Source organism: Dendrobates tinctorius, unplaced genomic scaffold (genome assembly GCF_039654945.1).
Source record: "Dendrobates tinctorius isolate UK_male_01 unplaced genomic scaffold, ASM3965494v1 ptg000103l, whole genome shotgun sequence".
Lineage (NCBI taxonomy): Eukaryota > Metazoa > Chordata > Amphibia > Anura > Dendrobatidae > Dendrobates > Dendrobates tinctorius.
Genome location: NW_027361771.1, coordinates 12,281,816 through 12,294,390, shown reverse-complemented (window position 1 = coordinate 12,294,390; position 12,575 = coordinate 12,281,816). Strand labels below are relative to the sequence as shown.

General features: G+C 48.0%; 2 protein-coding genes across 7 annotated transcripts in view; one reads left to right on the top strand and one right to left on the bottom strand.

The window, feature by feature from the left end:
- The window catches only part of CCDC40 (coiled-coil domain 40 molecular ruler complex subunit), a 71,192-nt gene that overhangs the window by 57,265 nt on the left and 1,352 nt on the right, over positions 1-12,575 (bottom strand). For 2 of the 5 annotated variants that reach the window (XM_073588074.1, XM_073588078.1), the window contains exon 1: positions 11,719-11,856. The exons of 1 other annotated variant lie outside the window; for it this stretch is intronic. In XM_073588074.1, the coding sequence (XP_073444175.1) occupies positions 11,719-11,807 (89 nt within the window). In that variant the 5' untranslated portion in view covers positions 11,808-11,856. Of the gene's footprint in view, positions 1-11,398; positions 11,420-11,690; positions 11,857-12,575 lie in introns of those variants that run through there. 2 more of the 5 variants (XM_073588076.1, XM_073588077.1) reach the window with 2 other exon arrangements.
- TBC1D16 (TBC1 domain family member 16) overlaps positions 11,791-12,575 on the top strand; it is a 92,166-nt gene continuing 91,381 nt past the window's right edge. Inside the window, exon 1 of one of the 2 annotated variants that reach the window (XM_073588081.1) lies at positions 11,791-11,808. Coding sequence is in view for 1 of the 2 variants with exons in the window: in XM_073588079.1 (XP_073444180.1) it covers positions 12,052-12,162 (111 nt within the window). In the remaining variant the exon portion in view is untranslated. Of the gene's footprint in view, positions 11,809-12,031; positions 12,163-12,575 lie in introns of those variants that run through there. The other variant, XM_073588079.1, reaches the window with a different exon arrangement.

Genomic DNA, 12,575 nt, shown 5'->3' with positions numbered 1-12,575 from the left:
CTCCATCGGGGCCAGTGATGTTTGCTTTCTTATATAGCACAACGGAGTATGATAGCGCTCTATAAGAGCATAATAAGCATATGTTATGGTATTTCATGCAGGGCCGCCATCAGGGCTGGACAGACATCTGCTGGGATGATTTAGTAAATCCTGCTTTGAGCAGGGGGTTGGACCAGATGGCCCAGGAGGTCCCTTCCAACGCTACAATTCTATGACTCTAGGGCATTACTACCGTAACTGGTGTACGGGGCCCGGTGAGCAAAATCTCCTTTGCGTTTGCTCATGGGGTCCCAGGATACAATAATGCATTGTGCGCTATGTAGGTGAATGAACTCGTGTAAGGATATCAGAATTAGAGCTTCAAGGGATTGTGAGAAAAGTATGGAAAACTGAGTGTGGGGGGGGAGCAAATGAAGATGAATTGAGGATGTGGGACGGGGACAGTAAATTATGTATTGCGTTGGGGGATAGGGACAGCAAACGATGAATTCAGGGTGGGGGATAGACAATGATGAACTGAAGATGGGGGTGGAGAATTGAATTGAGTGTGGCGTAGAGTAAATGATTATGAGTTGAGAATGAGGGGATGGGGAACAGCAAACAATGATGACTTGTGGGTGAGGGAGAGCAGATAATGATGAACTGAAGATGGGGGTGGAGAATTGAATTGAGTGTGGCGTAGAGTAAATGATTATGAATTGAGAATGGGGGGATGGGGAACAGCAAATAATTTTGACTTGTGGGTGAGGGAGAGCAGATAATCATTTACTGAGGGTGGGGGAGAGCATATAATGATGAATTGAGGGTGGGAGGAGTAAACGATAATGTATTTAGACTGGGGGATACGAGACAGTAAATTATGATGAATTGAGGGTGGGGAGAGTAAAGGATTATGTAATGAAGGTGGAAGAGAACAAATAATGATGAACTGAGGGTGGAGAACAGCAAAGGATGATAAATTGAGAATGGGGAGAGTAAATGATGATTTCAGTGTGGGGGAGAGCAAATTATGATGAATTGAGAGTGGGGGAGAGTAGATGATAATGAATAGAGGGTGGGGGTGTGAGAGAAGACAAGACAATGAATTGGAGCAGAAGGGTTATGTAAATATATTGAATCAGGGAGAGTGAAGAACAGAGTGGGAGTATGAAAAGTATTAAAGGGGAAAAGAGAACAGGTGTGTGAGGCAGTGACAAATGCGAGGGTTGCTATGTGTCCCCCCAGGATGCGCACAGAGGTGTATTGAGACTGCGGGAGTGCACTGCAGTCACAGGCATAGCTCTGATTGCAATGCAAAATAAAAGTAAATGTTGATCTTGGGCAAGCTATTTGTCCAAGGCAGATTTAAGAAAACCTGCTATGGGCTTTTGTTTTTGAAACGGACTACAGCATGGTAGTGGCGCAGTCCGCTTCCTTCCCGGCCGTGTTTTCCATGTGGCCAACGGCCACGGGTTTCTTGTAAGAACCCCTGCAGCAAAGGGTTGGGTGTGCAGTTTGGTCCTGCATGTGTGCAGAGCAGGAGGCTCTGCAGAGCTCCACCTGTGTGAGGCAACACAGGGCCAAGCGGAGCCAAAAGCCTTGGCACCCCTCAGTGTACATGGCAGTGCAGTCGCCCATGGTAACCGTCACGGAGGAAGGCTGTCCTGTGCCCGGCTGTGAACAGGAGGTGGACTGTCCTGTGCCCGGCTGTGAACCGGAGATGGATTGTCTTGTGCCCAGCTGTGAACCGGAGGTGGACTGTCCTGTGCCCGGCTGTGAACCGGAGGTGGACTGTCCTGTGCCCGGCTGTGAACCGGAGGTGGATTGTCTTGTGCCCAGCTGCTTTCGGGAGGTGGACTGTCCTGTTTCCCGGCTGCAAGCCGGAGGATATCGTGTGCTATGTATTTTTGCGAGTACGCTGAACAATAAAAGACTTTGCTTTGAACTTTGCTGGGTCACTGCCTCATCCCTGCTCAATGTGGATACCGCTGCACTAGAAGGTGCTAATTAATTTATATGTAGATATATACACCTGCGCTCCACCTAATGCAAACTAGATCTGCAGGCACTGAGACAGCCTCTGTGCTGGTGGCTGACAAAAAGGAGGTTTACAAAGACAAAACAAGAAAGCACTGCGCTAAAGTTGCTATTGTGTGAATCAAAATCAAAGAAGCAATAACTAAACATCATGGAGGCATAACATGTAGATGAAAAACCCGTCTGCCTACCTTGAGGTGAATATATGGTCCAGCACGGATAGAATGATACTATGAAGAAAGTTTCTGGGTTACCAACCCGCAAAAAGATCCGCAGAGGTAGCTGCACCAGAAGGATCCTATACGTGTCATGGGAAGCCTAGGTAACTTTAGACTGACACCCCGGGGCCCATGCGGTGTCCCTCAGACTAGGGGAAACCCTGTCTGTCCCTCAACCCAGGGTTTACACTGAAGGTGTGCCTGCCTGGGCCTCCACCCTGTCCTTGTCTCCTGTCCAGCCCTAAGCTGAACCCACCACCCTCCACCCAGTGAGGAGGCCAAACACCAGACCCCACAAATAAGTATGGACAGGGATAACGGAAATGCACCACACCGCGTACACACAGGGGAATACAGTAATGTGCAAGGGCAACCAAATAATACAACACAGGGAGGCAAAATGGCAACAACAGAATATACTACACCAGAAACTGTATGCTCCTTAGACCACCACTCCAGACCGGTATCGCTTAGCACAAGGCAAGAGCTATAGTCGACGACGTCCATAGTCACAGAGGGCAATTTAAAGACAGAGGGCGTGGCTAAGCCCTCAGCCAGAATGACAACTTGGTTAACCCAATCCAAGCCGGATCAGAAGACCAACCAGCGCCGCTGAGAACCATGTGGTAGGATGGGGTATTACCGCTGTCTGCCGGACACCCTGGTGCGAACAGTGTCCGACATGACAATACGCTGGAGCAGGGAAATGGGAGCCAGCAAGTGTGCAGGTACTGGCATGAAAACACAGCGGCACGTAGGGAAAATAACGTGCACCCCAGGTAGAGGACAAGTGGAGACCGGGGAGCGTCCCCACCCTGAGAAGTGGAGCCCAAATGAATCCTCACCAAGAGTAAAAAGCACGCAGCGTGCACCGGCCGAGAGACGCTGCTGCCAGTGCCGAGTGTCGGGGGGCGTGGTCTGGGTGACGTCACCTAGAGCAGGGAGCTAGACACAGGGGGAACGGAGGCTGAGAGGGGCCAATCGCCTACGCGTTTCGAAGGTGCACGGACCTTCTTCGTCAGGGCTGATGATTGGTCCCATCCTTATTCTGGTATGATTGGGCACGTCCCTGCCATTCGCTGCTTACAACCATTAATCAGCTCCTGGCAATGGAACAGGACACTGCGAGGGAGCAGAGGAAGATAAGTGTAATGCCTTTTTTTTTTAATCTTTTCTGATGGGACCAGCGTCGGACTGGAACACCTTGGGTCCACCAGAGAAAATCATTCTTGGGGCCCACTATGTAGCTACATAGAAATAAATACAAGACCACCAATTGTGTGGTAAAACACGCCAATATCAGGGTATAATATGAGGTAGTACATGTCTTATTTATTTAGCAGGGGTTGGGGTAGCCCCCTCATAGAATATAATGTAGCCTCACTTATAGATTTTAATGCAGCCCCACTCATAGAATATAATGTAGCCTCACTTATAGAATATAATGCAGCCCACCTCATAAAATAATGTAGCCCCTCTCATAGAATATAATGAAGCCCACTCATAGAATATAATGCAGCCTCACTTATAGAATATAATGCAGCCCACCTCATAAAATAATGTAGCCCCTCTCATAGAATATAATGCAGCACCCCACAAAATATAATGCAACCCCCCTCATAAGGTATAATGCAGTCCCCACCATAGAATATAACGTAGCACTCTCATAGGGTAAACTGCAGCCCCCCTCGTATAGTATAATGCAGCCCCCCCAGAGTATACTGCAGCCCCCTCATAGGGCATAATGCTGCCCCCCTCATATAGTATGATGTAGCCCCCTAGAATATAATGTAGTCTCCTGAGAGAATAATGCAGCCTCACCACAGAATATAATGCAGGCCCCCTATAGAGTATACTGCAGCCCCCAGAATATAATGTAGTCCCCTGAGAGAATATAATGCAGCTCCTGTCAGAATATAATGTAGCCCCTCAAAGTATAATACAGCCCCCTCATAGGGTATAATGCAGCCCCTCTCCACCTCCATCATTGTTCTCCCCCTCCGCCCCATCATTGTTCTCCTCCTCCACCCCCATCATTGTCCTCATCACCATCTCCATCATTGCCTTCTTCCCCACCACTCCTATCATTGCCCTTTCCACCACCTCCATCATTCCTTTCTCCCCCACAACCCCTATCATTGCCCATTCCACCACCTTCTCCCCCACCACCACCATTGTCCTTTCCACCACCACCATCAATTTCTCCCCCACTACCCCCATCATTGCCCATTTCAACACCTCCATCATTGCCTTCTCCCCCACCACCCCATTATTGCCAATCTCCAATACACACAGCACCACTCTCACACAAAGCACCGCACCACATACATACAGGCACGCAGGCAGACACACACTCAGCACCACTCACCTCTCTGCAAGTTCCCCACAGCATCTTCCTCGCCGGCAGCTTTCTGTCTGAAACAGCGGCACACTAATTGATTACGTCATCCAGCTGCACTGTCTCAGACAGGAAGCACCATGCAGGAAGCTGGGATGTGCTGCGGGGAACTTGCGGAGAGGTGGGGGGCTGTGTGTCTGTCTGCGTGTGTGCATGCATGTGGTGCGGTGCTTTGTGTGTGAGTGAGAGAGTGTGGAGCGGTGGTGGTGGGGCTTTACATGCGGGCAGTGTTAGCTCCAGCCTGCGGCTAACGCTGCCCGCTATTAAAGTGCAATGGGGGTGTGGGGAAGCATGAATATTCATTTATCTTTAGCAGTGGGGACAGGATCCAGCTGCTGCTCCGCTGACACGATGGGACCATGCGTACCAGGATGAGGGTGGGGCCAATCATACTAGAATAAGGATGGGACCATGCATCCTAGGACTGGGATGGGGCCAATCATACCAGGATAAGGATGGGACCATGCTTACCAGGATGGGGCCAGTCATACCAGGATAAGGATGGGACCATGCGTACCAGGATGAGGGTGGGGCCAATCAAACTAGAATAAGGATGGGACCATGCATACCAGGACTGGGATGGGGCCAATCATACCAGGATAAGGATGGGAACATGCATACCAGGACTGGGATGGGGCCAATCATACCAGAATAAGGATGTGACCATGCATACCAGGACCTGGATAGGGCCAGTAATACCAGGATAAAGGCCCTTTTACATTTAGCGATGCACCAGCGATCCGACCAGTGATACGACCCGGTCAGGATCCCTGGTGCATCGCTAAATGATCGCTAGTGAGCTTTCACACAGAAAGACCTCACAGCGATGCAGCAGCGACACAGCGCACGATACTCACCTTTCACACACCGCGATGAAGACGTCCTCCCGCCCGCCTCCACGCGTCGTTCGTCGGCGCCAGCAGGAATCCCAGCAGGAAGCGCCCGACGAGAAATGGAGCCGGCCGATGGTAAGTATCACACACAGCGATATCGTTAGCAATATCGCTATAACGTCACAAAACCAGTGACGTTTAAGCGATATTGCTAGCGATATCGCTATGTGTAAAACCCCCTTAAGGATGGGCCAATCATACCAGGTTAAGGATAGGGCCCTGCATATCAGGATAGTGATGGGGTCATGCATACTTGGACAAGATTGGGACCCTGCATACCAGTATAGCGATGAGGGTGATCATTCCTGCCAGGATAAGGATGAGGGGGACCACTCCTAGCAGGATAGGGATGAGGGGGTCATGCAAGCCAGGCTAGGGATGAGGACGAGGCAGGCATACCAGGATGGGGATGAGGGCCATGCATATCAGGATAGGGATGAGGGGGCCATGTGTATCAGGATGGGGATGAGGGGACCATATTTACCAGGATAGGGGAAATTAAGCACAGAATTGCCCACATTTTTTATTCAGTTTTTTTCTTAATTTCCTCCTCTATAACCTAGGTGAGTTTTATGGTCCGATACATCTTATAGTCCGAAAAAATACACAATACATTTATTGTGGGGTAAAGTGGCTATTTATAGTTAGTGAGAGCAAGGTGGTGGATTATCAATCTAAACTTGGAATGGTGGCTTGCATAATAACTAATCATAAATTAATGTTGGGTGCATGTCTATATTCAGCTTTGTAGTGTAGAAGTTGGGGAAAAAGTGGGGAATGTGCACTGGAAGCGGGATTCTAGATAACTGTGTTATTTTCTACAGAGACGAGTCCTGGCTGGAAGAAGTCATGGCGGTCTGCGCTGGATGAAGAAAAGCAAAGATAAAGGACTTCAACTAGAGATGTCACTGATGAATCAGTGTGTTACTTGTTCACTGAGACTATACACTACAGTATATACAGAGCATATGTGTATAATGGTACTGGTGATTACTATATTACCTATACACTATATACAGAGCTCCTGTGTATAATGTTACTGGTAAACACTATTACCTGTACACTAAATATACAGTATATAGAGCTCCTGTGTATAATATCACTTATGGTAATAATCTTAGTTTTTTTTATATTAATGATCAGTATTAAAGTATTCTGTTACTATATGGTGATAATATGAGTTTTGGTCATGCTGTGTGGTGGTATATGTTCCTTGTATGTGGTATTATTTGATCACTATGTCGTGGTAATATGTGGTGGTATTATTCTGTCTCTATGTGGTGGTAATATATGGTCTGGTTCTGGTGTGACAGTATTTGTTCCTTGTATGTGGTATTATTCAATAATTATGTGGTGGTAATATGTGGTTTGGTCATGGTGTGGCAGTATGTGTGTCTTGCATGTGGTAATATGTGGTCTGGTCATGGTGTGGAGGATTTTGCATCTTGTATGTGGTAATATGTTGTCTGGATCTGGTGTGACAGTATTTGTTCCTTGTATGTGATATTATTCGGTCACTATGTGGTGGTAATATGTGGGTGGCATTTGTTCTTTGTATGCAATATTGTTCAGTCACTATGTGTTGGTAATATGTGGTCTGATCATGGTGTGGCGGTATTGGCTCCTTGTATATAGTATTTTTTGGTCACTATATGATGGCAATTTGTGGTTTGGTCATGGTGTGGCAGTATTTGTGCCTTGTATGTGGTATTATTCGGTCACTATGTGGTGGTAATATATGATCTGGTCATGGTATGGCAGTATTTGTGCCATGTTTATGGTAATATAAGATCTGGTCATGGTGTGGCAGTATTTGTCGCTTGTATGTGGTATTATTAATCATTTAAAAAAATGCATGTGACATATTCCCTTTGAGTGTCAGCTATGTATTCCACAACTAGTTCTGAAACCCCCTGACCCCCCATGTATCACCCATAAAAACCTTTTTTATTTGTGCTGCGCTGTATGTTAATCTGTTTGGTCCGGTCTGATGGGCGTTGCGCCTGTTCCGTCACTCCACCCCTTGTCGGCTTGCTGTAAGCATTCTTCATTGTTAATATTGCAGATCACGTACAGATTTTGCGTGTGCACAATTAATTGTGACCTCGCGAGTGCACAGTATGCTTTGCGCAACTGAGGGCAAAGCCGAAAATCAGTAGTGCGCATGCGCAGGCATACACAGTTGTTTCTTATGTCCCGGAAGTATTTTGCGGCCACTTCTGTGTTTCCTGCCGCCGGATACAGGAACACTGATATGTCCGGACTGAACAGATTAACATACAGCGCGGGACAAATAAAAAAGGTTTTTATGGGTGATACATGGGGAGTCAGGGGGTTTCAGAACTAGTTGTGGAATGCATAGCTGACACTCAATTAAATGATATTTTTAGCTGGTAGGCCAAAAAGAGTGGTGATAGGTTCCCTTTAAAGAAAAATAAACATATACCTAAAAAAGAGTATTGGATATTTTAAGAGATTTGTAATAGGTTAGTAGGGCCCTGTCAGAAGAGTCTACTTTGTTGATCCTCCATCAAGATTGAGCCAGTGATGTGGCTCATGTGATATCTGTATAACACAGCCTGATCCTCATCAGCTTTGTGCACCCATACCCGATATATGAAGTAGGAGCGAAACTTTCATCTTTACAGGCTTCTGAGTGTCTAAAACTTTGCTTTAGTCAGAAGGTTAGTCACAAATATGAATGTACCATGCCTTTTCTGGATGGATGTCCGTGAAGCTGGGCAGTATAAGTGTTAACTGGCTTTCTGCCAATCAGCCATTACTTCTCTTGGTAGATCACAATTGTGAGAATTGGCACAGCTACTGGAATTGCACAATAGCTACAAATATCTGGCAGTAAAAGGGTTAATGTTATCTAGAGAGACAAGTGGCCATATCTATGATTCAGTGGAAATGACAAAACATTTGGCGCATGTTCAGACTGTCTGAAGTCACCAAGCTGCTCTCTGCTTGTTACTGGACACAATTAGCCCTGTCCATACACGATTCAAGGGTCTTGAGTAAAAATTCCTTATCACTTTGCCTCTACAGCTCCTTTGCAGGCCTAAGTGTCACCATGGCAACAGACAACAAACAAACCCTGCACAGTGTCACCCTGCAGCCAGGCTCTATCTGTCCCCTTCTCCTTTCTAATCTACCAAATGGGGACCCCCAAAAGCGACTATCACTGCAGGACCTCCCAACTTTGGAAGTTAGGATAGAGGGACGCAGCAATCATTATTGTACGCTAAGCCACCTACCTATCCTCACCCAGTCTATTATCGACCAGTGCCCTACAGAAATATTGCACCTAGTGAAGACCATTAGTGTTCCCACATGTGTGATACCCATTTCATGGACAACAGTGCCCCCCACACAATGTATGATGCCACACATTCCCATCTATACACTATGCTGTCCCCACAGTACATTAAATGAAGGATAATGCCCCGTAGCACTTCCCCAAAAGAATATAATGTCCCACAACACCCCCAAACAGTATATTGCCCCCCCACACAGTATAATTCCCATACAACATCCTCACCAAATATAATGCCCTACAGCACATCTGCACAATATGATGTCATACAGTACAATGCCCCCACACTCCCCCCACAGTCTGATGCACCCACAGGACATACACTCAGACAGAATGATGCCACACAGTATATTGCCCCCACACACAGCCCCTCCATAGTATGATGAGCACACAGTACAATGCCCCCACACCACAGGATTCTCCCAGAACCACCACACACAGTATGACATTTTCACAGCACTCAAAACAGTATGCTGTCCCCACAGCCTCCAGCACAGTATGATGCCCCCATAGTCCCCCGTATAATGCCTTCACAGTCCAACACAGTATAATGCCCCCTCAACCCTCCAAATACAGTATGATGTCTCCACAGCCCCCCCAACACAGTATAATGCCCCCTCAACCCTCCAAATACAGTATGATGTCTCCACAGCCCCCCAACATAGTATACTGCCCCCTCAACCCTCTAAATACAGTATGATGCCTCTACAGCCCCCCAACACAGTATAATGCCCCCTCAACTCTCCAAATACAGTATGATGCCTCCTCAACCCTCTAAATACAGTATGATGCCTCTACAGCCCCCCAACACAGTATAATGCCCCCTCAACCCTCCAAATACAGTATAATGCCTCCACAGCCCCCCCAACACAGTATAATGCCCCCTCAACCCTCCAAATACAGTATGATGTCTCCACAGCCCCCCAACATAGTATACTGCCCCCTCAACCCTCTAAATACAGTATGATGCCTCTACAGCCCCCCAACACAGTATAATGCCCCCTCAACTCTCCAAATACAGTATGATGCCTCCTCAACCCTCTAAATACAGTATGATGCCTCTACAGCCCCCCAACACAGTATAATGCCCCCTCAACCCTCCAAATACAGTATAATGCCTCCACAGCCCCCCCAACACAGTATAATGCCCCCTCAACCCTCCAAATACAGTATGATGCCTCCACAACCCCCCAACATAGTATACTGCCCCCTCAACCCTCTAAATACAGTATGATGCCTCTACAGCCCCCCACAGTATAATGCCCCCTCAACTCTCCAGATACAGTATGATGCCTCCTCAACCCTCCAAATACAGTATGATGCCGCCACAGCCCCCCCAACATAGTATAATGCCCCTCAACCCTCCAAATACAGTATGATGCCTCCATAGACCCCCCAACATAGTATAGTGCCCCCTCAACCCTCCAAATACAGTATTATGCCTCCACAGCCCCCCACATTATAATGCCCCCTCAACCCTCCAAATACAGTATGATGCCTCCACAGTTTTAACCCCTTGACACACAGGATTTGGGATTGTTTAGTTTGCAAAAGAGAAGACTGAGAGGAGACTTAATAGCTGTCTACAAATATCTCAAGGGCTGTCACATTGTAGAAGGATCAACTTTATTCTCATTTGCACAAGGAAAGACTAGAAGCAATGGGATGAAACTGAATGGGAGGAGACACAGATTAGATATTAGAAAAAACTTTTTGACAGTTACGGTGATCAATGAGTGGAACAGGCTGCCACAGGAAGTGGTGAGTTCTCCTTCAATAGAAGTCCTCAAACAGAGGCTGGACAGACATCTGACTGGGATGATTTAGCGAATCCTGCTTTGAGCAGGGGGTTGGACCAGATGGCCCAGGAGGTCCCTTCCAACTCTACCATTCTAGAATTCTATAACTCCATCCGTGCTCCGGTCTGCATGTGTGGTGTGTGTTATACAACAGGCGTTTGCCTGTAACGGGAGCTGTCTCCTACTCCTGCTGTTTAACCGTTTAGATGCCGCTGAGCGAGGCCGAGCACGTTTAGTTGGCATGACTGGGTTACAGTAATAAATGAGCCATATTCACCTTAGGCTGTGTTCACACACAGCTTTTTTTAGCGGTTTTTACCGCGGTTTTCACTATAAAACCGCTAAAAATAAGCTTCCCAGTCATTTCTATGCATTTTGCACATTGATGCGTTTTTTACCGCAAAAAAACGTATTGCGGTAAAAACTGCAGCATGCTCATTAATTTTGCGGATTTTTCCGCGGTTTTGGCTTCTTCCCTGTGGTTTGAAACCGCTGTGGAAAAAAACACAAAAACCGCCACGGAAAAATAGGTGCGGTTTCTGGGAAGGGATTCAGGTTTTTGAGCAGAAATTTTCTGCAACGTGTGCACTTAGCCTTACCGATCCCCTGCCGCTCTGTTTGGTGATGGCCCACCATGGACATGTGACCACTGCAGCCAATCATTACGTGATGGGACTGACTGCAGCAGTCAGGTGGAACAGGAGCGGAAAGATTATTATGTTAACCCATTCTGATTTAAAAAAACAAAACATTACCTGGCTAAACAATCCCTTTAAGGACTTATTACCTAGTGACAAGATATGGGGGCTCGGGGCCTCACCGATCACTCCATTCAATGCCTGAGAACAGCAGGGCATGCTGGGAGCTCCGGTGATACCTATCTGGTGCTCCCTCCTGTGTGACCCCTGTACAGTTCGGCCGTACGAGCAGTCACTGTGTCACCAGCGCTACAGCTCGGGGTTGGCTGAAGCACTGTCCCTCGCCCACCAACTGTCCACCATGCTTTACACTGCCATCACCTGTCCGTTCCGATACAATAAATATCACCTCAATGATCAGAGATAAAGGCACCGACCTCCGCGCTCCAGACATCTTCTCGTTGCTAAGCGACGCTGTCAACTTCCGGAATGGGCGTAACCTGTGCTGGACTGTACCAAAGCTCATTGTGAGGGGGGAGCTGAAGTGCTGCTCCCGACGCTAGCGTGTATTGGGGAACATTGCGGAGGTCGGGTATATGCGGGGGAGTGTAGTGAGAAGGCGCTCGGTGACCATGTAGGAGGCTTGTCTGCCCCTGACGGCATAACGTGGGGATCGGGCACACAGCGACGTGCTGGGCTCAGGCAGGGCTGCGACCGCCGATAATGCTGGCGCTGTGCGCACGATCTCCTGTGCACGGAGCCTGCTGCTGATGGTGTCCAGCCTGGCAGGGAAGGGGTTACCCGGATCCGCCCCGCCCGCTCACTGGATGGTGCTCGTGGCTCAGGCCGGACGGGGCAGTGTGACCCAGCGGGCGGAGAAGGTAGGTGGCTGGGTGCCCGCTCCGCGAGTGATCGGGGCCCGCAGCTGGCTCCATTACCTATATATATGTAGAATGTGGCAGCCCCCTCTTACCCCAGACCCACTCTTGGGATGTCCGGCTCCCATCACTTGAGTGGGACTGCTGGGATCGTCCACACCTTGAGGGTCTCTGCTCATGGACCCAACTGATCAGTTCCTGTCTCCTTACCATCACTGTCCCCATTGGGGCTCACTATGTAAATGGCCTATTAGTCTGTTTTTAGCTGACCATACAAAAGGTTTGACTTGAGACTGCCCGATCCATCTGTCTCCTGACATAGTTTATGGGGGACAGACGAGAAGCCCCCCATACACGTTACATAGCCATCTGATGACTTTTGGGGTCCTTTTTGCAGTATTGGAAGGAAACTCTCC